The 25939-nt window shown below is 42.8% G+C and overlaps 1 protein-coding gene across 3 annotated transcripts in view; it reads right to left on the bottom strand.

Annotated features, from left to right (window-relative positions):
- Positions 1–1488: 1488 nt before the first annotated feature.
- Aldh1a2 (aldehyde dehydrogenase 1 family member A2) overlaps positions 1489–25939 on the bottom strand; it is a 75757-nt gene continuing 51306 nt past the window's right edge. For all 3 annotated transcript variants that reach the window (XM_035444456.1, XM_035444458.1, XM_035444457.1), the window contains 6 exons: positions 12081–12183; positions 10241–10425; positions 8875–9039; positions 8608–8765; positions 7927–8001; positions 1489–1561 (listed from right to left, as the gene is read on the bottom strand). In XM_035444456.1, coding sequence (XP_035300347.1) covers positions 1489–1561; positions 7927–8001; positions 8608–8765; positions 8875–9039; positions 10241–10425; positions 12081–12183 — 759 coding nt within the window. The remainder of the gene's footprint in view (positions 1562–7926; positions 8002–8607; positions 8766–8874; positions 9040–10240; positions 10426–12080; positions 12184–25939) is intronic.

Genomic DNA, 25939 nt, shown 5'->3' with positions numbered 1-25939 from the left:
CTCTGCAAATAGAGAAGGCAATCATCAAGCTGGACCACATTTTTCAAATGCATTGATAGCAGACTCTAGGTGGGTGACAGAGGCACAGTGGTCCAAAATAGCCATGGCATTGGAATAGCAGGTGCGGGTACAGTGGGGATGGGGATGCAGAAGAGGCTGTGGTCCTGACTCCAGCAATAACTTACTTCTCAGCCAGCCTGGGAAACAGTTCATTGCAAGGCCTCTGCATCACCTGAGTCTACCTGGACTGTTTCAGTTAGTCTTAAGATCAGCTTCGGAAAATACCCCATTCATCAATAAAAACAAGCGCTATGGTCATCCTTGCTCTATTCCAGAATAACCAAGAATTTCACACAGAGTCACGTACAAAGACACACAGACACGGACAGACAGACAGACAGACAGACAGACAGACAGACAGACACACACACACACACACACACACACACACACACACACACACACACACAGTCTATCTCCAAACCATGAGGTAAGTTCAGGCACTATGAACTTACATGTGATGACCAGTGACCTCCGTCACCATCTACTCTAGTGGTTCACAATCTTCCTAATGCTTTGACCCTTTAATACAGTTTCTCATGATACGGTGACCCTAACCATAAAATTATTTTCATTGATACTTCATATCTATAATTTTGCTACTGTTATGAATCATAATGTAAATATCTGTGTTTCCCAGTGGTCTTAGGCAACCTCTATGAAAGGGTCATTAGATCCCCTGCCAAAGGGGTCATGACCCACAGCACAGGTTGAAAACTCCTGCTCTCCACACACACACACACACACACACCACACACATACACACATGCACATTCTCTCTTTCTGCAGAAAGCTCAGAAGCTGTGAACTACACAAGATGACCTCTGACCTCATCTGCATCTTCTTTTTGCTGTGTCAGTTATGGAAGTAAGAAAAGGACATACAACATCCCTACCACTTAGAACATCTGCAGTGTACCAGCTCCTGGCATTTTTAGTCTGCCCTGGCTCTAACTAAAACCATTTCATGTTTTGCTTTGAAGAAATGGATAACATGAAATGGTAATTTGGCTGCAAAACCTTGGAAAATTGTTCCCGGCCCAAACATCTGCCCTAAATGAGCTCAGCTGAGGTCTCCTTGGAAGAGGGAGGAGTGGGGAGTGGGGAGGAACTAGGAGGAGGGAAATATAGACAGTGCTGCCAAGGCCACCTTTGCTCCAGGAAAGCTCTGTGACAATGGCACCAAGTACGGCAGCTCCCTTCTTCATCCCATGCTCCACACAGCAACACTGGCTGTGCCAAGCACTCCCCACTTCTTCCAGAGTGTCTATAAACCCTTCCTTGCTGGCCTGTGTCAAAAGCGCAGTGACCTGCCTGCTATGTCATCAATTCAATATTTAACAAAGGGCTGGGCTCAACTCTACACTCCTCAGAGTTGGGCCCACAGAGAAAGCGGGGGTCAGCAGTGCTTCATTTTCACCTGGGCCTCTTAGGAGTTCTTCTGCGGGATCTTCACCGTCACGGTCTTGACTTCTGAGTACTCTCGTAAGCCAAACTCTCCCCTGAAACATACAAATGGCAAATTCAGACACCAAAGGCCCAAAAGATCACACCTGAGCTATGGTGGCATCCTCTAGAAGGTGAAGCTGCCATGTATGAGCAGCAGGCCACTGGGCTCTACACATAAGCTCCTAGTGAACAAACAGTAAAGCCCTCCTCAGCAGAGAATTGCCCTCTCATGGGCAAATGCCCTTTCTTAAAGGATCACTTGTTTTCACAGCACAGGATAGATAGGAACCCTAAGAGCCAGGCCTGGCCAAGGCAGGATGGCTCACACCTGAGCACTGCAGCAGCAGAAAGTCAGGGCCACTGTCTGCCAATGCCTGGGCCACATGTCCACTTTCTGTGAGTATTGGTCCTTCAGGAATAGGTGTGCCACCCTGCAGAACCTTGCTCAAGCTGCTGCAGACTTCTGATGTCCCTATGCTGACAGACTACCTAGAGGGATGCTCTCTACCTCTCAGAAGGAAGTCTTAGACTAGAACCCTTACCAGTATACAAAATTCCTGTTTCTGATTCCTTATACTTCCTAAATGAAGATGGACAGAATCACCAAAGGCTTACTGTATGAAAACAGAGACCACCTGCACCAGCTTTAATATGGTCTGGTCCTGACAGCACTGTTCATGGCCCCACAAAGCTCGTGAGAAGATTTAGGAAATAATTAAGGGGACAGCTAGGGAGCACTCTCCCCACGAGTATCCCTACTTACTTCCTTTCTGGAATTGTGGCTGGTAACAGGGCCAGGGTTGTCACTGTGAGATTCAGGGAAAGCAAAGCCAAGCAACTAGTGGTGGCCCAAGTATTTTGCAGGTGAGTGTGACTCAGACGAAGGGTCTGCCAGGTTACTTCTGCTAGAGCACTTCTGTCCCCATGGAGCCGACCTCATTCATCTTACTGTTTGATCTCCCTAAAACTGTGAGATGGCTGCACCACCCAGCACATCAAGGACACAGAGGAGAAGAGGCAGAGAAGAGAGAAGAGGAAGGCTTTTGCTCTACAGCTGTTTCCTCAGTTCTACCCGGTTGCCACACTGTCTCCATCGGGGAATGGACTACTCAGAATTGTGTCTGTATGTAACAGACTAGTGAGAAAACTGTCTTCTGCATCAGTCAGCCATAAACGGTACACTTCCTACAGCTGGACTGTACAAGCCAGACCTAGGGCAATGGCCCATCTTATTCTTTTGGGATCCCACAGCCCTACACACAGCTCCAACAGCATTGCCAGTAGCTCTTCTGGGTATCACACCCAAGTTGACAAAGGCCCCTGGGATACTAACAGGAACGAGAAAAGTCTGCAAGCACACGATCACTGTCTGGGCCATTCTACTTTAAGAAGAGTGAACTGGGCCTCATTACACCACACCCCTACCAACTCTGCCCAGGCCCTGAGTGTCTATTATCAGCTAATTATGGCTTTCTCTGGATTTTTCCCCCTGCCTTAGAGCAATTCTGAATGCATCTCCTCATCAGGACATGGCAGTCAAGTTACTACTGCCTCCTACTTCCTTATGCATGCTCTTGGGCAGACCCTGAAGTACACTTTCTTCCCACTCTGGTCTCCAAGCTGTGAAAAGTATGAGGGGTTGTCTATGGAATCAGAAACATGACATAAGGCTGCATTCAAGTGTCCCCCATTGGCTCCCACCATGCTTGTGTGTCTGATGCTGTGAGTGGCCTTACTGGCTGGCAGCTCCTTGCCCAGTCCCAGCCTTCTCAGAGGCAAAGGAGGGAATTCAAACCTACAGTCAAAAGGACTCCCTTGTGCTCAGGGTATCAAGAGGGCCAGTGAGAGGTCTCAGAGTTGTGTATTGGAGGCACCATGCAGCAGAACCAGAATCGTGGAGTCAGTGGACAGGGATGACTCCACTAGCTGGCTGAAGGGCTTGGTTGAGCTATCCCTTTCCTCTTGGTGCCCAGTCACCTCCCCTTTGGCAGTTTCTGTGCCCCAGCATGCAGTTATCATCCAAGGAACATGACCACACTGGGTTTTTACCCTCCCCACACTGAAGTTTCTGCTGCTGGAGGCCTGGGGAGGCATAGAGAAGGGTAGAGTGAGTCATTCTGTCCAGTCTTTGAGAATACTGTCCAAATCCGTTCAATACAGTTACAGTCTGTGACACATCTAGACCCACAGTTACCAAGGAAGAGCCTCACCGCTGCTCAAGAGCCAGACCCGGTCTTACTGAAGCACCCCCATATCTGAGTGGCCACCATCACCACTGTACACTGCCCCTCGGGGGCAGAGACCCTGAGAAGTCCTCACGCCTGCTTCTCAGCAGACTAGGTTAGTCTCTGATATGAAGCAAGGGGGAGTACCCAGAGATAAGGAAAAATACTAGATTTTGGTGGCACCCAGCAAACCATCTTAGGAACCCTTGGATTTCTGTTTAGAGTGTGTATTTCCCCTACTTTCTTTTTGGCTTGCTGCAGAAATTTTCTGCATGAGGTGCCCATACCACCTGCACCAGCACCACTCCAGAAACTTATTATGATATGAAGATCCTGGGCCGCAGCCCAGATCTACTCAGAGTCTCAGAGAGTGGGTCCCCAGACAAGCATATTTAGCAATCCCAACCCCTCAGATCACAGATGACTTCTGTGCACATATATGCTATGTATTTGGGCATGTGCATGCATTTGTGCGTACTCATATGTGTACATCATTTGAGAAGCTGCTCAGCATCCCACCATTCTTGAAGTCCTAATCCCCACTGTAGCTCACAGTTCTTTTTACCCCTTTGGTTCAGTGTGATATTTAGCTTGTGTTTCCCCACCTTTTATCTCTTGGGCCTGTGATAGGGCAGGAGCAAAAGGACAGAAAACGGATGGGATTTTTTGAGCAGGCAACACTGAGAAGCACCCCTCTAACCTCTGGTGGGGAAGGGTATAACCTGCAGAAAACAGACCTCTTACAGTTCAGAGAAACTGAGGCTAGGTAGTCAGTCTTCCTTACAGCTTCTCTTTTCTGCTCCACCTGGGGGTGGGCATGAAGACTTGGAAGTGGGGCAAACAATTCTTCCCAGAGGGAAGGTTACATGTATTTTCTGGATACCATCAGACTAGATAGAAGGCAAGCAGGTTCATCTATTTAAAGCATTTCCTATTACTCTATGTCATTAAGAAAGAGAAAACATGCTTTGGGAGTAAGTAGAGACCAAGAACCAGGTCATTTACATCTCTTCTTAACTGTGGCCTGTAAGGGCTTGTGTCATGAATAGGGTCATCAAAAGGTTGCCAATTGCAAGGGGTTTCTGAATACTCAATGGCCAAAAGTTCAATTCAAAATCAAATATGTAGCATCTGAGGCTTTCCAGGCTGTGCTTGCCCATTGTATTTTGTGGCTTCATATGTGCCTGCTTGGTTTTGACCGTGCAACACACACTTAGCACCAAGCATGCCATCATGCTATCTATACCTCAGCTCAGATTCCAGACTACTGTTTGCTATGAGGCAGGAAATTCTATTATGAATTCCATTTTTATTGGGCATACAAGGTTCCTTACAGAAACATAATTTTATGGAAAATAAATAAATTTAGTATTTTCCTATCACCCTCCCTCAGCCTATAAGTAGCAAATGAATCCATCTTTGGATTGTATTGTTAGAATGCTTGATTTTAAAAATTTCTATCTGAGTTTGATAAAAATTTGTTAAATGAATTTTGACTTTGGATTGGGATAGAATTTGCAGCCGTTCTGAAGTGACTCTAAACATGCTTTTGCTTCTTGGCAGTCCATGCTTATATGAAGCAGTGTTCTCAGCTTTGGAAAATGTTGAAGATGCTCTTTGTTCTACAGCATCAAATACCCAGCAAGTTTAGTTCTTTATGTAAAAACTAAACAAGTACATCCATCTCATAAACAGGCAAAATCTCATTAGTCTTTAACAAACAGTAAAATAAAGATACTTCAAATAATTGTTTTATGAGAAGTTTCTTCATGATTATCAGGAAATGTTTAGATTGTATAACTATTTTGCATACCTACATATCCAGGGTTTAATAAAAATTTCTCAGGCAATAAGGGGTCACAAATGGAAAAAGATTGGGAAACCTTGACTTAGGTAAGATGCAACCAGTCTCATCAAAGAGCACCACCCCTCATTATATTTTAACTGCAGTGGGAAGGCCACATCACCAACATGTCTGTAAGGAGACAGATGCTGCTTTGTGGGTTTGCTTGGCCATTGTTATATATGATTTGACAGAGCCAATCTGTCTTCCAACCAGCCTTCTAGCAAAGGGACATTTCTTCTGGGAAGAGACCAGACCTACATAGCATCAAAAGTCTAAATCCCAGAAGGGTCTGTTCCTGATGAGGGGCAGGGGTAGCCTGGGACTGGGCCCCATTACCCAGAGGCCATTTATTACAAGTTTATTTTATACTGGTGATTCACCATGTTAATGATCTGTAGCAAAACACTGGATGAGAACAGTGTTCCCAGGACCAGTGACTGTCCCAACACTTCAGAACACAGAGGCAGGAAATGAGCCAGCAAGTGGAATGTAGCCTCAAGAATGGTAGAGAGTTAAGGCCATATGTGAGCCAAGAAGAGGTCCTATGTGCAGGAAGGTTTTGGGCAACTGATGGAGTATGAGCCCCTGTGAGAACAGGATTCTAGGTGAGTCACAGTTCTGCTGGGAGACAAGTGTAGGGCGCAGGGGCACAGGTGCACAGGACAGCAGAAGAGCTGGTGCCACTGGCTGGGAGGTAGGAAAACTGCTGTACTTCAGAAGCAACTTGCTGTTTCGACAGGTCATCAGCAGCTCAGGACAACTCTGTTGGTTTTGAAGACTGCTCCAGAAGAGTCCTTGTGCTTGGCCCTCAAGCTTCCATATGGCTATCTGGTTAGAATGTCAAACCTGACACTAGCTGTGAGACTGGGACAAGCTAGGTGATCACCCTATCCCTTAGCTAGGTCTCCTGGGTGTAAAGGGAAGTATATCTATAAAACTGCAAAACTCAAATGGGATAATGTGAGGGAAGGAGTTAGCACAAAGCCAGATACACAACAGATGCTTAGCTGAGGGCAACTGCTGAGGTTCGGATGTTTGTGTCACCCCAAAATGTGTATGTTGGAACCTATTGCACAATGTGATAGTATTTACAAGTGGAGCCATTGGGAACTGATTAAGTCATGAGGGCTCCACCCTAACAAATGGGATCAGAGCCCTTCTAGGAAAGCTTCCAGCACACTTCCTTTCCTCAGAACTTCATGAGGACATGGTAAGTGCCATCTGTGAGAAATGAACCCCTCCCAGACACCATATCTACCAGCACCTTGACCTTGGACATAGTTCCAAGAACCATGAGCAGTAAGTTCCTAATGTCTACATTGCCAGAAGAAGGTTGTGTTGTAGTGGCCCCAGTAACTAAAATAACACCTGCTACTGTTAATGCAACATTCTTCTACTCATCTTCTCCACCAGCCTCTGCCAAGACATTCCTTATATGCTAGCCCTCTTAGCCTTAAAAACGGATAGCTCCCCAGTTCCCAAGTAATTTCCCTGAAAGGCTTTGAGATATGTTCAATTTATATTTTCAGCCAGTCCTCTCCCTGACCCCATGTCGTAACCCCACAGTCACAACTTTAAAGGACTTATAGGGGCTGAGCAGGTGGTACAGGCAAGAGACCTGGATGGGCACAAGAGGAATGGCAAGCAGCAGTTAGCCCCTGGAAGCCACAGGCGTCATGGGAATGCACCACAGCTGTGGAGCTTGGAGCTCAGGAGGTATGTTCTGGAGAATGACAGTAAACAAGCCATCAAGGCTTTCCATAAAGCCTCGGGCTTCAGAGCAGCAGCACAAGCTTTCTGAAGCTGTGGAAGCAGACTGCAATGTTCCTGTGGCAGGATGTTGTCCTTGGCTTGGCAGCTGGTGAATGCCAGGCCTGAAAACTACAGTGGTGTTGCAAAATGGTATGTTCTCTGTGGGGTCTTTTCTGCCCTTAGCAGACAACACAGAGCTTTTCCTCTGGACTTACAAGATGAAGCTAAATAATGGATCCATTTTCTCCGTCCACTCTGGGGATGAGGGAGCTGCATCTTGCTCACTTTAATGCCATGTAATACTCAGCTTATATGAGCTTGTACTCAGTAAAATGTTAGATTAAGCTGGGTGCCGTGGTTCACACCCATAATCTCAGCACTCAGGAGGCAAAGGCAGGAGGATTACTGTAAATGTGAGGTCAGCAGACACTACAAAGATGCAGGTAATTCTAGGCTGCAGAGGGAGATCCTATCTCAAACAACAGCACAGCAAAGCTTATGAATGGAGGTGTGAAGGCGAAGCGAACTGTTTTGTGAGCATCCCTCTGTGCTGACACATTCCATCTTTGTAGACACCAGAATCTCTGACACTTACATTTCTCTGCCATTTCCAGACATCTTGAATCCCCCAAAGGGGCTCTGAGCATTTAAGGCATTGTAACAATTGATCCTGAAAGAAGAAAATAACATTGTTAATAGGAATGCAATAATCCAATTGGTGCATTTCTTTGAGAAAATTTTATTTCAAAGTGAAAACTTCAAAATGACTTTGATTTTCTGGTCTAGTTGGTAAGAGTGTTTTCTCAGATTGAGATCTGGCTGCCTTCTGTCTTTCCCATCCTTGCAGAGGGATTTGTTACCCTGGCTCTTGAGAATTATAATACCCTGCCACAGTTTGGATGTTATTTGTCCCTCAAGGGTTCACTTGTTGACGGATTGGTCCCTGGGGTGGTTAGAGAATGTTAGAGGATGAGGAGAAATTGTTAAAGGTGGAGCCTGGTTGGGGCTCCTTCATCACTGGGGGAGCTACCCCAGAAGCAAGGCATTAAGGAAGTTCCTGCAAGAACTCTAAAAGCAAGCCACTCTAAAGTTATCCACCATCTGCCATGAGGTAACAGGTAAAGGTCTTGTAAGAGTCTGACCATGTTCACTGGATGTATAGCCTCCACTGTGAGCTAAACAAAACTCTTTGAAATAAAGTTAGTTATTTCATGATAGTAATGAGCTGTGAACTACCACAGGCCTCCTTATATCACCGTGAATGGATATGTCTTACCAAACAGTTCCAGCTTGCATTGCAGATGACACCATGAGAGCCTTGTTGATGTCATTAGTGAAGACAGCTGCTACAAGTCCAAAGTCTGAGTTATTGGCTCTTTCTATAACTTCATCCATAGTCTTAAACCTCAGAATTTCCTGAACAGGACCAAAGATCTGCAACAAAACAGTGTATGTAAAGATGAAAAGTGTTAAAACTTGGTTATTGTCCAAACACTCTAGGAATCCTAGAAAAGATGGGGATATTTTAAGAATGCAGTGATACCTCCTCCTTGGCAATCCGCATGTCATCAGTGACGTTGGAGAACACAGTAGGCTCAATGAAGAAGCCCTTCCTTCCCAGTCCTTTGCCTCCACACTCCAGCTTGGCACCCTCAGCCACACCACTCTGGATGAGCTCCAGGATCTTGTTGTATTGTTTCTTATCAATCTGCAGAAGAAATCACTCAATGACTCTCAGAAGGCCTTCCATGAAAATAGCAACACACAAGTTTTCATGAACCCCTCCTGTGTGATTTTCTTCCCCAAATGTCACTGTATCTAGTCAAATCATATAAAATTGATACTACCTACTAAATTTTGAATGATGAAAAAATGGAAACATTTTTATGGGTGCACCTAACAGATGGAGGAATCCAAGGAACTCTAATGACTGCCTAACCTGAAATACTAGGTCAAGATTATTTTAGAACTTATCAAAATGCTAGAGGCCTGCCTTAATGATTATTCACAGTTTCTATAAAGAATGATTACTTCTGTCCAGATGAGTAATTAAGCAAGTCATATACTGACATTAAAAAAATGAAAACAGTGGGTTACACGGAGCCTTTTTCAGTAGTGTCACCTTAAGATAATATTAGGTTTATCTTAAAGGAGTATCTAAATGTATATCTGCCATGCCTTTAGAGAGGTGAACTAAACTCCCCAAGGGAAAGATTCCGATTGAAAACAGAAGCCAACACCAAAGTTGTCATTCAGTCATTATGGCGAATGACATAAGAAGTTATATTCACCTAGGTTTTCTTAGCTAGAACATCAACCTTCTCACCAGAGGTCCCCAAACTGAGAGATGGTTTCCCTTACTAGAAAACCCATGCTTAGTGATGCAGACAAGAGCCAGTTCAGACAACCCTTGCAAATTCTGGCCCTGATTAGATTAAGCCTGGCTGCTCAGGAGGCCCTTCTGTGACCTCTCCATTGCACTATGAGTATAGCACCATGAGAGTAAGCAATAACTACGCAGTCAAAGAGAAATTCAGCTGACCTTTCATTCTTGCATGTCACAGACTGTTGCAGGGAAAAGAACTGCTGGTAGCTGGTAAAGGGGAACAAAGTCTGCCAAGAAGATCAGACTCTCCTGACCTGAAGTGGCCAGGAGGCCTGGGGTGGGGCTACATTACCAAGATCCACCCTGCCATGCCCAGAAATCCTCCTGAAGTTCTTCATAGGTTATATTCAGTAATGTAAAGAGAGGCAATACCTCAATGCCTATATTTTCAACCATGAAGATAAGGTATAGGAATAAGGAGGCAGCTGAAAGTGGAAGAGGTTGTTTTGTTAAGTCCCATTAGCACCAGGATCTGTGCCAGCCTAGATTAATTGACACAAGGGTAAGGCTTATGGTTTCTTACCTGAGGACCCTGCTCAGTGGTGGGGTCAAAGGGGCTCCCCACAATGCGCCTTTTGGCCCTTTCCACACTTCTTTTCACAAACTCCTCATAGATGGACTCTTCCACAAAGATTCGAGACCCTGCGGTGCAGCACTGGCCTTGGTTGAAGAACACACCCTGGTGAGCCTGCTCCACCGCGTAGTCCACTACAAGAGGAAGCATCTGTATTCTCAACACAGTCTTGCTTGTGGCCTGTCTGGGGAGACACCTTCCTTCCCACTCTCCAAAGGCCCAGGTATAGTACCCTGCTCATCACAGCCTATGCCAACGAGTAGCTCTGGACTGAGAATACAGACAACACTTGCTATGTGAACTTGGATAACCTTATCTCTTTCTTGTTTCTGCAAAGAGAAGGACAAGCCCTCATCACTCATAACAGGAGATTTAAACTTCACTACACAGAAGACCCAGAGTAACTGTGACTCTTCCAGGTGACTAAGAAATGCAATGGAGACTAACAGAAGCCACCACAGTTGACTGTTAGCATACATGAATGTAAGCCCAGAGCTTACCAAACCTTTCCAGTTTTAAGGAAAATCAGAAGTCAGAGTTTTAATGTGACTTTTTAAGATTAAGTGTAATGGTAGGAAAAGTAAACATACATCCTATGTGTTTGGCCTATGGCTGCCCACTTAGGACTCCTATCAACTGGATCTTGTACGTTTAATTATCAATTTGGTGAGTAAACTGTAACAACAGTGACTCTTTGCAGATACTACATCTCCTCTCTATCTGGAATTGTTTAACAGCAGTGTGATAATTCTCCCACCCCTGATGTCTTACACGTCAAGGTAATATTGATAAATCTGCATGGTGGTTGCTAGATGACTGATTGAGTCAGTGGTGTGACACCAGACTGCCTGCTCCTCAAGAGGAAGAGGCACAAGATTGGACTTTTTTGAGATTTATTTTTATTATTTTTCATTATGTGCAGGTGTTTTCTCTCTACATGGAAGTATGTGCACATGTGTGCAGGTGCCCTGAGCTTGAGTTACAGTCAGCTATAAGCCACCTGACATGGATGCTAGGAATGGAACTCAGGTCCACTGAAGAGCAGCAAGTGATATCTCTTCAGCCCCAAGATCTCTAATCTCGACAAGGAAGCTAAGGTGAACTCTGCAATGCCCAAGTGGGATGTGGTTCAACCAAAGCACTTTCTCTTTCCTGACTTCTCCAACTGGAGAACTGAGAAAGAGTGCTGCCTGGAAGGTGTGAAGAGGAAAGGGAATGACTGAAGGAGATTTTGGAATTTCTTTCTGGAGAGTTTTTCAGGATAAGAGCATACAGACTAGGTGTTCTCTTCCTGGAAGGGTTTCTTAGGTTACCAATCTATGCTTCTGGTAAAGTTTGTCCCACCCAAAGCCTTGGGGGCAAGGGAAAGGGGTTAACATGAATAACTAGGGAAGTTGATGTGGGTTTGGGAAATGTAGCCAGTATTCTGGAAGCAGCATTTATTATTTGATGATTGACCAACCACTAGACCCAGATGAAAAGTTTCAGGTTTCTTGAATCTAAGCAGAGACTATATTTGAGGTGCCAGAGTCTTAGATTGTTGCTCTTTCCATCATGTATTAATGACCAAACCTTCACCTTTTCAACCCCATTCTACAACACCAGAAAGTCACAATGGTCCTAAACTGTTCGGTGGTTGGCTAGGTGTTCTTTCTCCCATATTAAATGATCTCCTCAGAGAATTGTGATGTCCTTTACTTCAAAGGTCTGACACTTGATATTCCATCAAGAGTGGATATACGGAAGAGGCAGCACTCTGACACATGTGAGAGATCTGTGGGTCACTTACAATCAGCATCGGCAAAAATAATATTAGGGCTTTTCCCTCCGAGCTCCAGGGTTACTCTCTTCAAGTTACTTCTCCCGGCTGCTTCTTGAATCAGCTTTCCAACCTGAAAGGAAGGGAATGCAGAGGGCTGTCAGATCTTGCACTGCTGCAGTCAGTGGTCAAAGCCACCTCCAGGAAACAATAGGACATGGAGGTTAATTGATCCCAAAGGCAAAATAATCCCAAGGGGACAACTTTTGTGGTGAACTTGGGAGGATGAAACATAGGCAGCTGGGATGCAGTTGAACACACCTGTTGAGGATGGAAATGATGCTTTCCTGTCATCATGGAAGACACAGGCCAGAAGATTTGTTGGAGATAAATGGCAAGCAACATGTGACTGAAAGTTTCACCAACACATTGTGGCACCTAGAGTCCTTGGGACTCTAGCTTTGGGCTTGGGGAAGGGGCTGACCCCACCTGCAAGTCACCATATCAACACAAAACAACAACAACAACCACAACCCTGTTCATTTATCTCCAAAATTACCAAGTCTTACACCTTTGCCTCTGCTTTGGGCTACAGTTAAAGTGTTCTAGATAGCTGAGAGTCTGTTCCTAACCAGTGTGTTACCGTAAAAGCCTATTTGTCTAGAATTAAAGTGTTTAAAGAAAAAAAATTGACACTAAGTAGATATCAGTCAATGATGAAATTGGATGTGTTAAATGGACATAGGGAAGTGCTCTACTCAAGAAAGAACATGTTACCTCACGGGCCAAGGATTCCTTCAGAAGAAAGACAGAAGCAACCAGACCCCTCAGTGTGCCCAAGCTTGGATGGGCACTCTGGGGATGGCCTACACCCACTCATTGATGGCAGCAGGATATAAAGGCTCTGTCCAGCAAAGACTTCTCTGCAGTGCCATATATGCCCCACCATGCCCAATGTAGGTGGCAAACACTGTCAAGTCTGCACTGTGATTTATCTTCCCTTTGGCAGAGGTTCCTGATGAAAACCAAGCTAAGGTATTACATACACAATTCCTTGGAAAGGTGTCAGATCAAAACCTATGGGATTAGAAAGTCTAAGAAAAAGTGATTGAAAACAGAAAACAAACCCCTGGGGTTGACTACCCTTCTTAGGTGGGAGGCTCCGGGTGTAGTTCCCTACGAGTATGTTCCATACCCCTTCCTACATGTCCAGAAGGTGGGAAGTGTCTGGTACATAGAGGAGGCTTAAGGATCAAGATAACGGGCAAACTTTGAAAGCCATGACAATTGGAATGAAATAGGCAATGTATAGATGAAAAGAGAAAAATCAGACAGCTTGGGAAACTAAATCTTGTATATGGCATAAATAGAGACCATAAGGGCCTGGCTTTTCATTCCATCATCTTTTGCAATCTGAAAAGGTTTCACAGAACACTCTTATCACTCCCATCACACCTCTGGGACGATGTGCTTGGTAAGTATAACCATACGTAGGTTTATGGAATTGTTTGGTTCCTAAGGACTAGAAGTCTTAGGCTTGCCGGGCGTGGTGCCCTACACCTTTACGGTCTGCATTCAGGAAGCAGAGTCAGACAGATTTCTGTGAGTTTAAGGCAGTCTTGTCTACAAAGCTAGTTCCAGGCCAGCTACAGTTATATGATGAGACTGCCTTAAAATAAAAGAAAGGAAAAAAAAATCCTGGGTACTATAAAGTGAGTTTGCTCCTAACAAAACTTCAGTTTGGAACTGCCCCTTTACCTCCTCTGGTTCCAGCTTCTTCACCTGCAGAATGAAAGCTCAACCCGAGCAGCAAATTCATCCCTTAGCACTGGTTAACTGGAGTTTCAGAGGACAGATGGGAGGGACTCCTGGGCCTGTATTCAGCAGAGACTGTTTTTCTTGCCATAAGGAGCAGAAGTAGCTTTTCCCAAGAGCACCACAGCTGCTGAGGACAGTAGAAAAGCTGGCCTGTTTTGAGTTTCCCCACACAAGGCTCCTTATGAAAGAGTAAGCGATAGAGTCCCTATCACACTGTTTCCTAAGGCTGCACTCCCTGCAGAGACTCCGGCTCTCTCTGTGTTCCCCACGCAGGCATGGTGGTGAGTAGGGGTTCCCACACACACACATGTGAAACTGGGCTAATTCTCAGCAGGAATGTTGGCACAGACCAACTCTGCCTCCCATGCTTGTTTGAATAGACTTCAAGATTGATATTAGGAGTATCCCTACAAGAGCCGCAGTGCTCCAGGATCCTGTGCACAGCAATGCCACAGTGAGGGGAAGGTAATTTGGTTCTTCACAAAGGAAATAATTTGTTATCCAGGACCAAAAAAAAAAAAAAAAAAAGCCCACAAAAGGCTTTTAAAGGCCATTTTCATACAAGGTATTTGCTCTCTACAGTTTCTGAAGTTGATTAAAAATTTCCACGAATTAATGACCTTAATTAAGGTGCTTTCTAAGAAACAGAAAACATACCTGCACAAAAGAGCTCAGTCCCCTTTCTGAAGAAGTTGACTTTCTCTAGTATATGTTCATTTTTAAACTAAACCCCACATACACTGACTCTGACTCTTCCCTCTTCCTTCTAAATTTTCAGGGTTGTACCTCCTGGTTCTAGCTTACATGGAAATGGGAATGGCAACAAACAAACAAAACAAAACAACAAAATACACATAGTGTGCATTTTGCATGCACATGGTGGTGCATCACCACCATGCCTGCGTGGGGAACACAGAGAGAGCCGGAGTCTCTGCAGGGAGTGCAGCCTTAGGAAACAAAATACAAAATACACATAGTGTGCATTTCTTGTCCTTCTGAAATACCAAGGAACAAACCAAATTAGTCTGTTCAGTTTTCACCAGAAAGAAACAGAACCAAAGCAGCTTTTCAGTGGTAACACAATTTCAAAACACTATCTGTGAAATGCAGATTATGGAAATCAATACAACATGAATATGCCTCTGGCCTTTGTTCCCACGATCCTCTCTACTACCCATCTACCACTGGGACCCCACAGAAACCACACGCTCTTCCTGGAAGCGCCTCTGGATCTTTAAGGAGAACCACTTCATCTGTAGGCAAGGCTTTCCTCCCTTGGCTTACTCGAGAAAGTTCCCACCACTGACCTCCCTCTGGACACCTTGAGTCCCTCGCTTCCTTTCCCACCCTCCCCACTGAGCTTGGCACCTTCTCTTCCCATCCCACCAAGCTTTACCCATAACATTCACCCTGTACTAGCTTACCAGCTAGTCTGTCTGTCTTTCTCACAAGACTCAAGTTGTCATTGCAGGAGCTCTCTCTGATTTGTGTGTAATTTTCAGGCACATTTGCTCAGTCAGTGAGACCCCGCAATGCCTGTGAAGCCTCTGGAAGTGAGGGCAACAGAGGTGAAAAACTGTAGAAAGCCCACCCCAGGTTGAGTTTTCAGCAAGCAGGGTCTTGAGCTCCCCTCTACCTGATCTTCTAGCTTCACCTCTCATGCAGGGAAGGATGCACAGCTGGAAGACTGACTGTACCTAGGAAGTTCAGGCACTCACAGCCCTTTCTGTGTCTTGGCTCTACCTCTAGAGTATATACAACTTGGGCTTGAGGGCACACAGCTGTGGCTTCTTTGCAAACGTTTCCAAGAGTGTTCAAATGTACTACTATCACTAAGAACCATGGGAGACGGCTGAGGACGTATCTCAGTGCCAGGGTGCTTACCTAACGTTGGCAAAGCCCCAGATTCAATTCCCAGAACTGTAAAAGAACTTAGGGGAGGGAGTCAAACACAAAACAAACCAAAACCCATTCTGAAGGACACTGTCACCGGTCATCACAGCTCCGTTCTAATGCTGCTGTTGATTGAGTGCCTCTTCTATGCTGTTTGTTTTCACACACATTATTTTAATCTTCACAGCAATTGTGAGAGGCAAGAGTTAGCACTCCACTTTATGGGACTTTGTAGGACTCAAAGATATTTAAGAATGACTTAGTGACTAGTCCCCGTGGAGTGGCAGAGCCTGGACTGGACCTAGAATGCCCACAGGGAGCTTTGAGCTTTTCCCAGGTCTCTCTCCGTGGTGGCTCCTTGTCTCTAGATGTGCCGTGACTAGGGTTCTTCTGACAATTATCCACAGGATTGTATGACCAACCTAGTTTAAATCAGCTGTCTGCTTCACTTCATCACCTTTTTGTTCCATTAAACCTCTTTATTTCAGATAATAAGAAAAACCTCAAGATGTGATTTGTTACTTGACTTTGATAGCAAGAAGTGTGATTTACTTACATAGAAAGATGCATGTCCCACTAACTATCTGAGCTAAAGGGACAGGCTTCTTAGGACTTGGCCATTCAGCCTCAGCCCAGAGAGGGAGAACTGCTGAGAACCCTTGCTTTAGCAAATTAGAGAGGAAACCAGAGCACCTAGCCAGAAGAGACAGAAGCACATGCCCTCTTGGTCTTTGCTTTCATGACTTATTCTCTGATATTCATGATTTAAGAATTTTAAAAAAGAAAAGAAAGCTAAAAACCTATACAGTTGAGTGTTTTGTCATCTCAAACTGATGACTTTTTTTCATTAAAAATGTCTTGACTTGATATGGGATTTTGCACAACCTTAGGGAAAGGCCTTTCTGCTGTTTTGTTTTGTTTTAAGAAAAAAAAAAAAAGGCTGAAACTGTCCAGGACCACAAACTGCCTATGAGGGTTAAGTCCTGAGAGGGGAAAGAGCTGACCTAATTCACCACTCCAGCAGCAGCAATGGGCTTGCATCATATAACAGGACAGTCACCCAACTTGGGAAATGAAAGGAGAACCCCACTGTGTGAATTAGCATCCGTGGTAACACAGCTGCTAGCTACAAACATTGGCTTGGCACAGATCAATCAGGACTTTCCTGTAGTCAGCTTTGATGGTCTCCCTACTATCTTGTTGACTAATGATGAAATCATGGTTTGTTAATCTAACTGAATGAAAAAAATACATTATATCAAGCAAAATGCAAACTGTCTTCCTGTACTTTGTTGAAGATGTTTATTGACTCTGTGTTTATAAGAGGCCTTTCATATTCACTTATTAAATATTTACATGTACTGCTTATGTATTTAGCTGCATAAGGAGAAGTTAATCCTATCTTTAACCTGAGTACTGTTTGCTTTCTGAAGGTTTTTGCTAAAGTAAAATGGAACTTCAACTAAGCTTCCTGTTTCAGACTATTGCAGATGTTTTGTGATATATCAATAGGCTCCTCTCCCTGGAGCAATCCTAACAGAAGCCATAATCAAATCTACTTTTAAGTAATATGTTCGATCTAGAAGAATCGGTGGGATTTCCCAAGTAATCAACAAACTTTGAAAAGAATAGATGAATGAATAAAAACAAACTAAAAGGAGCTTGGGGATCATGTGATCATGTGGTTTGCCTGTGAGCATCCTCTGCTTGCTCACTATTAGTGTGAATAGTCACAACTTGATTTTCACGTTCTTGATAAGGTTCTGTGACATCTGCAACTGATGTCATTTCCGAGAGAAAACAAGAAGATACCCCAAAAGCCACTGGAGTGTGGTTCTCACTGTGATACATGTTCCTCCCAGCCGAGCATGTCACAGGTCTCCTTCTACCTGATTCTCTTTCCCAAACTTTCCTGGCTTCCTCCTTGTCTTAGTCAGTGTTCTACCACTGTGGAGAGACACTATCCAAGGCAACTCTTATAAAGGAATTTAACTGAAGATAGCTTACAGTTTCGGCGACTTAGTCCGTGATCCTCATGGTAGGGAGTATGGTGGTACACATGGCATTGCAGCAGTAGCTGAGAGCCACAATTTGTTCAACAAGCAGCAGGAGGAGAGAGAAAGATACTGAGTCTGGCATGGGCTTTTGAAAACTTAAAGTCTTAAAGCACATTTCCTCCAACAAAGCTGTACCCAAATCTTTCTCATCCTTTCAAACAATTCCATGCCCTGGTAATGAAGCATTCAAATAGATGAGCTTATTGGGGCTATCTTATCCAAACCACTACACTCCCTGCCTCTCTTTCCCATAGACTATCTCTGCCTTTACAGCATGAGTGCTAGGTTGTTGAGTACTTTCTCCTGTTTTTATAAAGCTGTTGCCATCAAAATCATGTGGTGTTGGTGAATGGAAACACAGATCAGTGAAACAAGACAGTCTAGAAAGAGCTAAACAAATACGGACACTCATGCTTGAGATCGACATGGGGTAATCCAGTGGAGGAGAGCATCTTTTCAAGAAGGGGTGACAACTACTGCTATTCATATTAACAAGAAAGAATGCCGACCTTCACCTCATAACAAAGACAAGAATTAACTCAAAGAGTTTGCACTTAAATGTAAAGCCAAAAATCCCCGTGGGGAGTAATAGGGGGCAATCTTTGAGCTCTTAAGTCAGGCAAAGGTTTCTGAGACATAATGCCCAAATCCTGATCTATAAAAGAAAATATTGCTATACTGGAGCTCATCAAGCCCAAGAGCAACTGTTCTCCTCCAAATTATGGTTAAGATGATTAGAGAGAGACCACAGACTCTGGAAAATATCTTCAAAATATAAACAACTTGTACCCAGAATATACAAAGAATTTACAGAATTCAAAAGTGAGAAAACAATTCTCCCCTTCTCGAGGGGCAAAAATAAACAGAAACCCACCAAAGACAGTGCATGGTGACAAATATATAAAAGAAAAATGCTTAACAGCCGAGAATTCTAAACAAAACCACACTGCTATTAATACCATCTAGCTGTCTGAATGGCTTTAATTAAAAAGACTAACCATATCAAATGCTGGTGAAGATGTGGGGGAGTTTGGAAGCATTTCCATTGCAGGTAGAAATATAAAACGGTATGAAAACTTTCACCTGCCATGATATAGCCATTCTATCCCTAGGTACTTTAACACACGCACCACACACACACACACACACACACACACACACACACACACACACACACGCGAGAGGAGAGAGAGAGGAGAGAGAGAGAGAGAGAGAGAGAGAGAGAGAGGATGCTAGGGGAGGAAGCAGGGAAAATTTGTACATGAAGTGTGTGTTTGTACTAAACCCAATCTGGAAACAATTCAAATGTCCATCAACAGTTGAAAGGATAATCAAGTTGTGATATATACATAAAATGAAATATTGTTCAGCAGTAAGAATTAGTAGAAATATACAACAACACAAGTGAATCTCAAAGTAATTATTCTGAGAGAAAATAGCTATTTGTACTGTCTGTGTCCATTCACATAAACTTGTAGAAAATGAAAGTAACTTAGTCAAAAAGTATAAAATTCCCAGAAATGTAGAGACTAGGATGGAGGGAGAGATGGGAGAAGACTTCTAAGTGTGGTGACGGCATTTACTCTCTGGCTGACTGAACTCATGTTCTTGTAAGTGGGTGGCTACACATATCTGCCATACCACGATGTACACTTTAAATATGCGAGATCTACTGTATCTAGAGTATGCCTCAATAAATCTATTAGTGACAATATATAAAGCAAGTAAAATGTTATTGTATAGGTTAACTGTGCCATATAGGTCTTGGTTGTCCTCTGTGGCCTACTAACATGAAAATTACATTGAACCTATGTGACTGACTAAGGTATGGTTTAATAGTTTTTAAAGTAAAATGTATGCACTGTGATAAATTAATTAAAATTTAACACAATCAGAGCCTGAAACGAATAAGGAAGAGAAATAAAAGAAGTTAAGGGAAAAACAATGCCCAATAAACTGTGATTTCTGGGAAGATAGGAAGCAACACTTAAGGTTTTCACTCCAAACCAGAGTCAGGCATCACAGCACAGGAACTCATCAGATCTTGCTGAGCAGCACTGGGTCATCTGGGAAGAGCCTGTTAGAATGGCTGCAGCGAAACTATGGATCTAGAAGACACTGTGGGTGGTCTTCTAGTGTATACACATGTCTTGCTTCAGCACAAATTAACACACTCAGCATTGTGAGGTTCTAAGTGGATGTGGAGTGTGACCCAACTAATCCAATGCAGTAAACCACTGATTCTTGACCATGGGTGAGGAATTCTTAGAAAAGTTTATTAAAGTGAGGATTCCTAGATTTACTGCCAATCCCAACTTAAGCCAGAAGCTCTGGGGTGAAGTCCCCACCAGCACCACAATGAGGTGTTCCTGAACAACTGTTGGAAGCAACAATATCTATATTACATATTTCTTCTTCGTAAGTCCCCCTTGTCATAGAATTTCATTTTGGCAAATCTCGGTTGAAAGAGTGGCTCCTACTCTAGGCTACAGCAAGGAATCCTAACTCAATTTTTTGACAGGTACCAAACTCTTTTCCTGGGCTACATTCTAAATAGTCCACTAATTAACCTAAAGGATTTAAAAAGAGCTTATTATGCAAGCTAGCAAATGGTCAATTTTCCAAAACATGAAACAGAAGAGAAACACACTGCTTACTAGAAGCCAAAAATATCTGTAAACTATTTCTGAAAGCCACAAACCAAATAAAAGTAGAGCAAAGCTGCCAGAGGAGAGTGGGAACTAGCCTTCAACAGGCATTCTTTGCAAATGGATGTTTCATACTCAACTAGTGTTTACTGAAATCTCTCAACGTGCCAAGCAATAAGGGTAGACCTTTCAAATGTATTGTCCCAACCCACAAATAAGCCTGCACAGTTACTACAGGCCTGCCAAACATGAGGCATGAAGGACAGAAAGGAGGCCAAGATCACACAGTGAGAAAGCTGGGTCCTAACCCTTGTCTGGGAGAATCCATTAGGCCCCTCTGCTATACCAGCAGTTCTCAACATGTGGGTCACAAGCTCTTTGGGGATCGAAAGACCCTTTCACAGGGGTCGCATATCAGATATCCTGCATATTAGATATTTACCTTATGACTTATAACAATAGAAAAATTACAGTTATGAAGTAGCAACAAAATAATTTTATGGTTGGGGGCCATTATAACATGAAGAACTGTACTAAAGGGTTGAAGCATAGATTGTCCTATAAATGTCACTCAGATAAATAGGAAACTGGAGTGGTGGTACACACCTTTAACCCCATCACTCAGGAGGCAGAAGCAAGTAGGCAGATCTCTGAGTGTGAAGTCAGCCTGGTCTACATAGCCAAGTTCCAGAACAGCTAGGGCTACACAGTAAGATCTAGTCTCAATCTCCCTACCCTCTAAGATGCGCTCCCAAACAAATAAGATCGCAAATAGTTGGGTATGGCAGCACATGCCTTTATCCCAGCACTCGAGGTGAATCTCTGCCAGCCTTCCTCAAACTGTAGTGAGTTCTAGAGCAGCCAGGGTTACATAGCGAAACCCCATCTCAAACAAATAACAAAATAACAAAACAAACAAACAAAAAACCCAAGTAACAATGATGGCTCATCTTCACTGACACTTTGCTAAGGACCAGACCCCATACCAAACACTTCATCATGGTTTCTTCCACCGTTTCAAGCCACAAAGTAGATAACAATCATTCCCAATCTACAGACAGGAAATCTGAGGGCTGCAAAGATTGAACAGTAACAAGTCCTGTGACTAAATTCATACAACCATAATAGGCATCTAAATCAAGTTGAGGTTTCACATACAAATCTGGCATATGCAATCTTAATTGCTCTTCTTAGTATAATTTGAATCCTATGTTTGAATTTCTTGTTTAAAAAAAGTATAACTTATCTACTGTTTTCTAGAGCAAGGCAAAGTACAGTGTGTTGATAGTGTTCTTTTCAGTTGCACTGAGCAGTACTTTATTTTCTAAGTAAAAGATCAAGGGATATCAACTTGAGCTGAACTGGGTTAACTTCCTAGGTGAACATAAAATTCTAGGAGAGATTTTGCTTCTCACAAGGCTAATTCAACTGATTATAACCGTTCAACTCAGACACATTCTTTACTTGTTATGGCTCTGCATAGCTTTGCAGATGGAAATTAATTTGATCTAATGTGGCTGAGCACCATAACCCGGGATTAGGAAGATGATTTGAAGGAAACAGCTACAGAGAAAACCTCATCATTTATCTACTCTCACGTACTTTGTACTCCTTAAAGAGTAAGTAGCCTAGCAAGAAAAAGGAGGTCCCATGTTCACCAGTCATTGTGTGATGAGATCCAGTGCAGGCAGTCCAGAGCTTTGGCTGTGGATGACATTAGGAAACCAGACATACACTGACTCCTCAAGAGGTCCCGTGGTGGGATAAGTTTTTAGAGTTGTGCTTGGCTCCCTTCCCCATCTTTCCATGTCATCTCAAAAAGATTGTGCAGGACAGGGACTGAATTAGTACACAATCTGAGGCTTTAGGATTTTAAATGTCTGTCAAAAGTAGAACTATTGGAAAGATGAAAAACCAAGAGCAAAACAAAAAATACCTGAATGTTATTGCCAGGTAGTATCAAAACTAACCTCCCATTCTATATTGCAGAAAGTATGCACTGACCCTTCAAAGGTTCCGGTCCTGGCATGTGGGATTGACTCTGAGCCATGACTAACTAACACCAGTGTCATTAGCTGCACACCAATGTCAACAACACATACTAATCACAGGAGTCTCCACAGCTGGGGTCCTTTCCTCCATGCTCTTTTCACAATTTCGTTCCCATAACCTGCATTTTCATTTTCTTCAGTGGTAAGATTAAAAGGAAGGCAAACCCAAATCCTTCCCAGTTGAAAGTAACCATAACAGAATTAAGAGGAAGAATTATCTTTTCCTTAAACATTTTTTTTTCTTTTTGGAGAAATGGCTCAGTGATTATGAGCACTGGCTGCTCTTACAGAGGACTAGTGCTTGGTTCCCAGCACCCATATAGTGGTCCACAACCATGTCTATCTCCAGTTCTAGTGGATATGACACCTCTTTTGGCTTCTGTGAGCACTGCATGCATGTGCTGCAATACATACATGCAGACAAATACACACACACACACACACATACACACACACACATACACACACATACACATACACACACATACACACACATACACACATACACACACACACACATACACACATACACACACACACATACACACATACACACACATACACACACATACATACACATACACACATACACACACATATATATACACACACATACACACACACTCCCACACACACACACTCCTACACTGCCACACATACAAACACACTCACACACATACACACACTCACATACACACACACACACACACACACACACACACACACACACACACACACCTTATGTGCTGCAATACATACATGCAGACAAATACACATACACACACCTTTTTAAAAAAGAATCCATCTCAAAAAATAAGGGAAGAGGAATAATGTTATGTGAAAAATGCACTTTTATTTTTAATGAAGGGACTTTTTATTCAAGTTTAAATATCTTGAACACTGAAATTTCTCTAGATGCACAACAAGGTGGATCCACAGGGGAAATTTTGGTTCTATTCTAATAGAATGTATCCTTAAAACCAGGAAATTCGAGCAGAACCAGTCCAGGCACCTTCTCTCCATGTGTGCCTGTACATCTCTCAGTAAGAGCTGCTCAGAGACTGTCCTGGGGGCTACACTGTCATACACGTTTCGTTGGAGCATCCCCAAAGCCCAGCTGTATGTGGTGACTCCATTTTCAGTAAAGGTAAGTGGAACTGACTTGAGATATCTTGGGACCAAACTTTAATTCCTGTATCAGAGATCGGTACATGAATGACCTATACCAGATCACACGACAGAGGTACTAAAGATGCAATCCTAATTTGAATTTTAGAAAAAATGAATTGGAACACTGGTGGAAGCCTTTCAGAATTCAATACTTTAAAATGATTCTTGCAATGAAATAGTTCCACTGAAAAATTTGCATTATCTAAAAACTGTTCTTTGAGAGCTGGGCATAGTGGTTCACATCTGTATTCCTTGAATTTTCTAGCCTAAGGCTGTAGGACTGTCATAAGTTTGAGGCCAGCCTGGCCTGCAGAGTAAGACTACTTCAAACAATAACAGCTACAATAAAACAAACAATAAGTGAATAAATAAATACCCTCTTTGAGATGCTATCCCAGAGTTCAATGAACCCTGCCTGCTACAGGCATGTACAAGCCTGCAGTCAGAAAGCAGTACAGTACTGTGTGGCACAGGGGCTCTGGGAATGACTTGCAGCCTTGTAACTTAGTAGCACGTAGCAGGGGCAAGTAACTTAGCCTTCCCAACTGTGTTTAGATTACTCCTGCACCACCTTCTGTTGCTGAGGTGATGTGATAGGATAACAAGCACTTGACATGCATTAAGAAGAATTTGTTCAACCAACGTTGACTATTAATATCCAAAGTTTAAAGCCTCCATCAGAATCATTCATTTTCTACAGATTCATTTCATTACCCTATAGGACATTCTTTTTGATGTACGTGATTCAGGCATTTTAGTTTATTAACAGAGCTGTGCAACTCCCACAGTGATTACAGCTATCTAAATACAGGACATTACAACAAAACCACAAGAAATTTCATATCCATTCACAGTCACTCATCTTAGCCCTGGAAATCACTAATCTACTTTGAGTCTGTACATTTGCCTCTTCTAGACACTTCTCAGTTAATTATGATCATAAAATACATAGCTTGTCATTACCAAATTCTTTAAGTTCCATGTCTATATAGTTGACCCACGCTATATATGTTTCTTTCCCTTTTTACTATTGGATAATATACTATCTGTGTATATATATAACATTTTGTTGATTTATCATTTATTAGACATTTTGGTTGTCCCTATTTTTAAGGAATAATGTTATAAACAGTTGTGTATAAGTTCCTGTGCCAGGAAGATTTTGTTAAGTGCTTTTTTATGTCTACTGAGATGAGCATGTAGCTTTTGTCTTTTCTTCTATTAATACAGAGCATTAAATTGATCGTTTTCTACATTAAAACAACCTTTCATTCTTGGGTAAATTTCGATTTGGTTGTGGCAAATAATCCTTTGTAGATACTGCTTCATTCTGTTTGGAAGTATTTTATTCAGGTTTTTTGTCAACCATAGTCATATGGGATAAACATGTAGATTTGTGATTCTGTTAAAAGGCTGCCTATATTTTTGCCTCAGTTCTTAATTCAGAATTCTTTCCAATGGCTTGCTTTGCAGATATTACTTTCTAGTCTGGTCCTAATTGAATGCAGGTGTTCTTTAGCATCTAGTCTTTAGCAAATACTTTAAAAACAACAGTTTCGGTGCATACAGGAAGAGTACTTTCCTTTGACATCTGCATTTTGGTTTATATGTTTCATACATTGCAAAATTATGATAGCAAGTACAAGCCAAGTAAAAGCTTGGAATCAGAGAATATAAACTCTCAGCAAATGTATGATTCAAACATTTTAGCTGTAAATTATCATTCAAGTCTATTAGTCTTATACAAAAATCATTAAAAGTCCATTTAACTAAATATCATTAACTTTTGTATCTCCTGACTTTAGGAAGCTTCTAGACCTGCTGTCAGGTATGCTGGCCACCAGCCACATGTGGCAATGGGACACCTGCAACATGGAAGTCATGCTATAAATGTAAATCATACACCAGATCTCAAAGACTTCTCAGGAAAAAGAATGTAAAATATGGAGTTACTAATTTTACAGTGATGGGCTGAATAATGTTTTATAAATGTGGTATTAAATATGCACTAAACACGATTTCATTTGTTTCTTTTCCATTTCCTACTCTAATGGACAGATACAGCTCTCATTCTTCCCACTGTGCTGCAATGTTGCAGACCTGAGGGTAGCCCACATTCAGCACTGCTGTCATCCATGAGGTTCCAACAAGGACACCTGTAGCTTTACAACAGTGCTAGCTCAAAGAAAGGGAACGCGAACAACATTTCTAGCTTCATTATCTGGTTTGATCCTAATCAGATGCAGGTACTC

Source organism: Cricetulus griseus, chromosome 4, assembly GCF_003668045.3.
Source record: "Cricetulus griseus strain 17A/GY chromosome 4, alternate assembly CriGri-PICRH-1.0, whole genome shotgun sequence".
NCBI lineage: Eukaryota > Metazoa > Chordata > Mammalia > Rodentia > Cricetidae > Cricetulus > Cricetulus griseus.
This window is presented reverse-complemented; position numbering and strand designations above follow the sequence as displayed.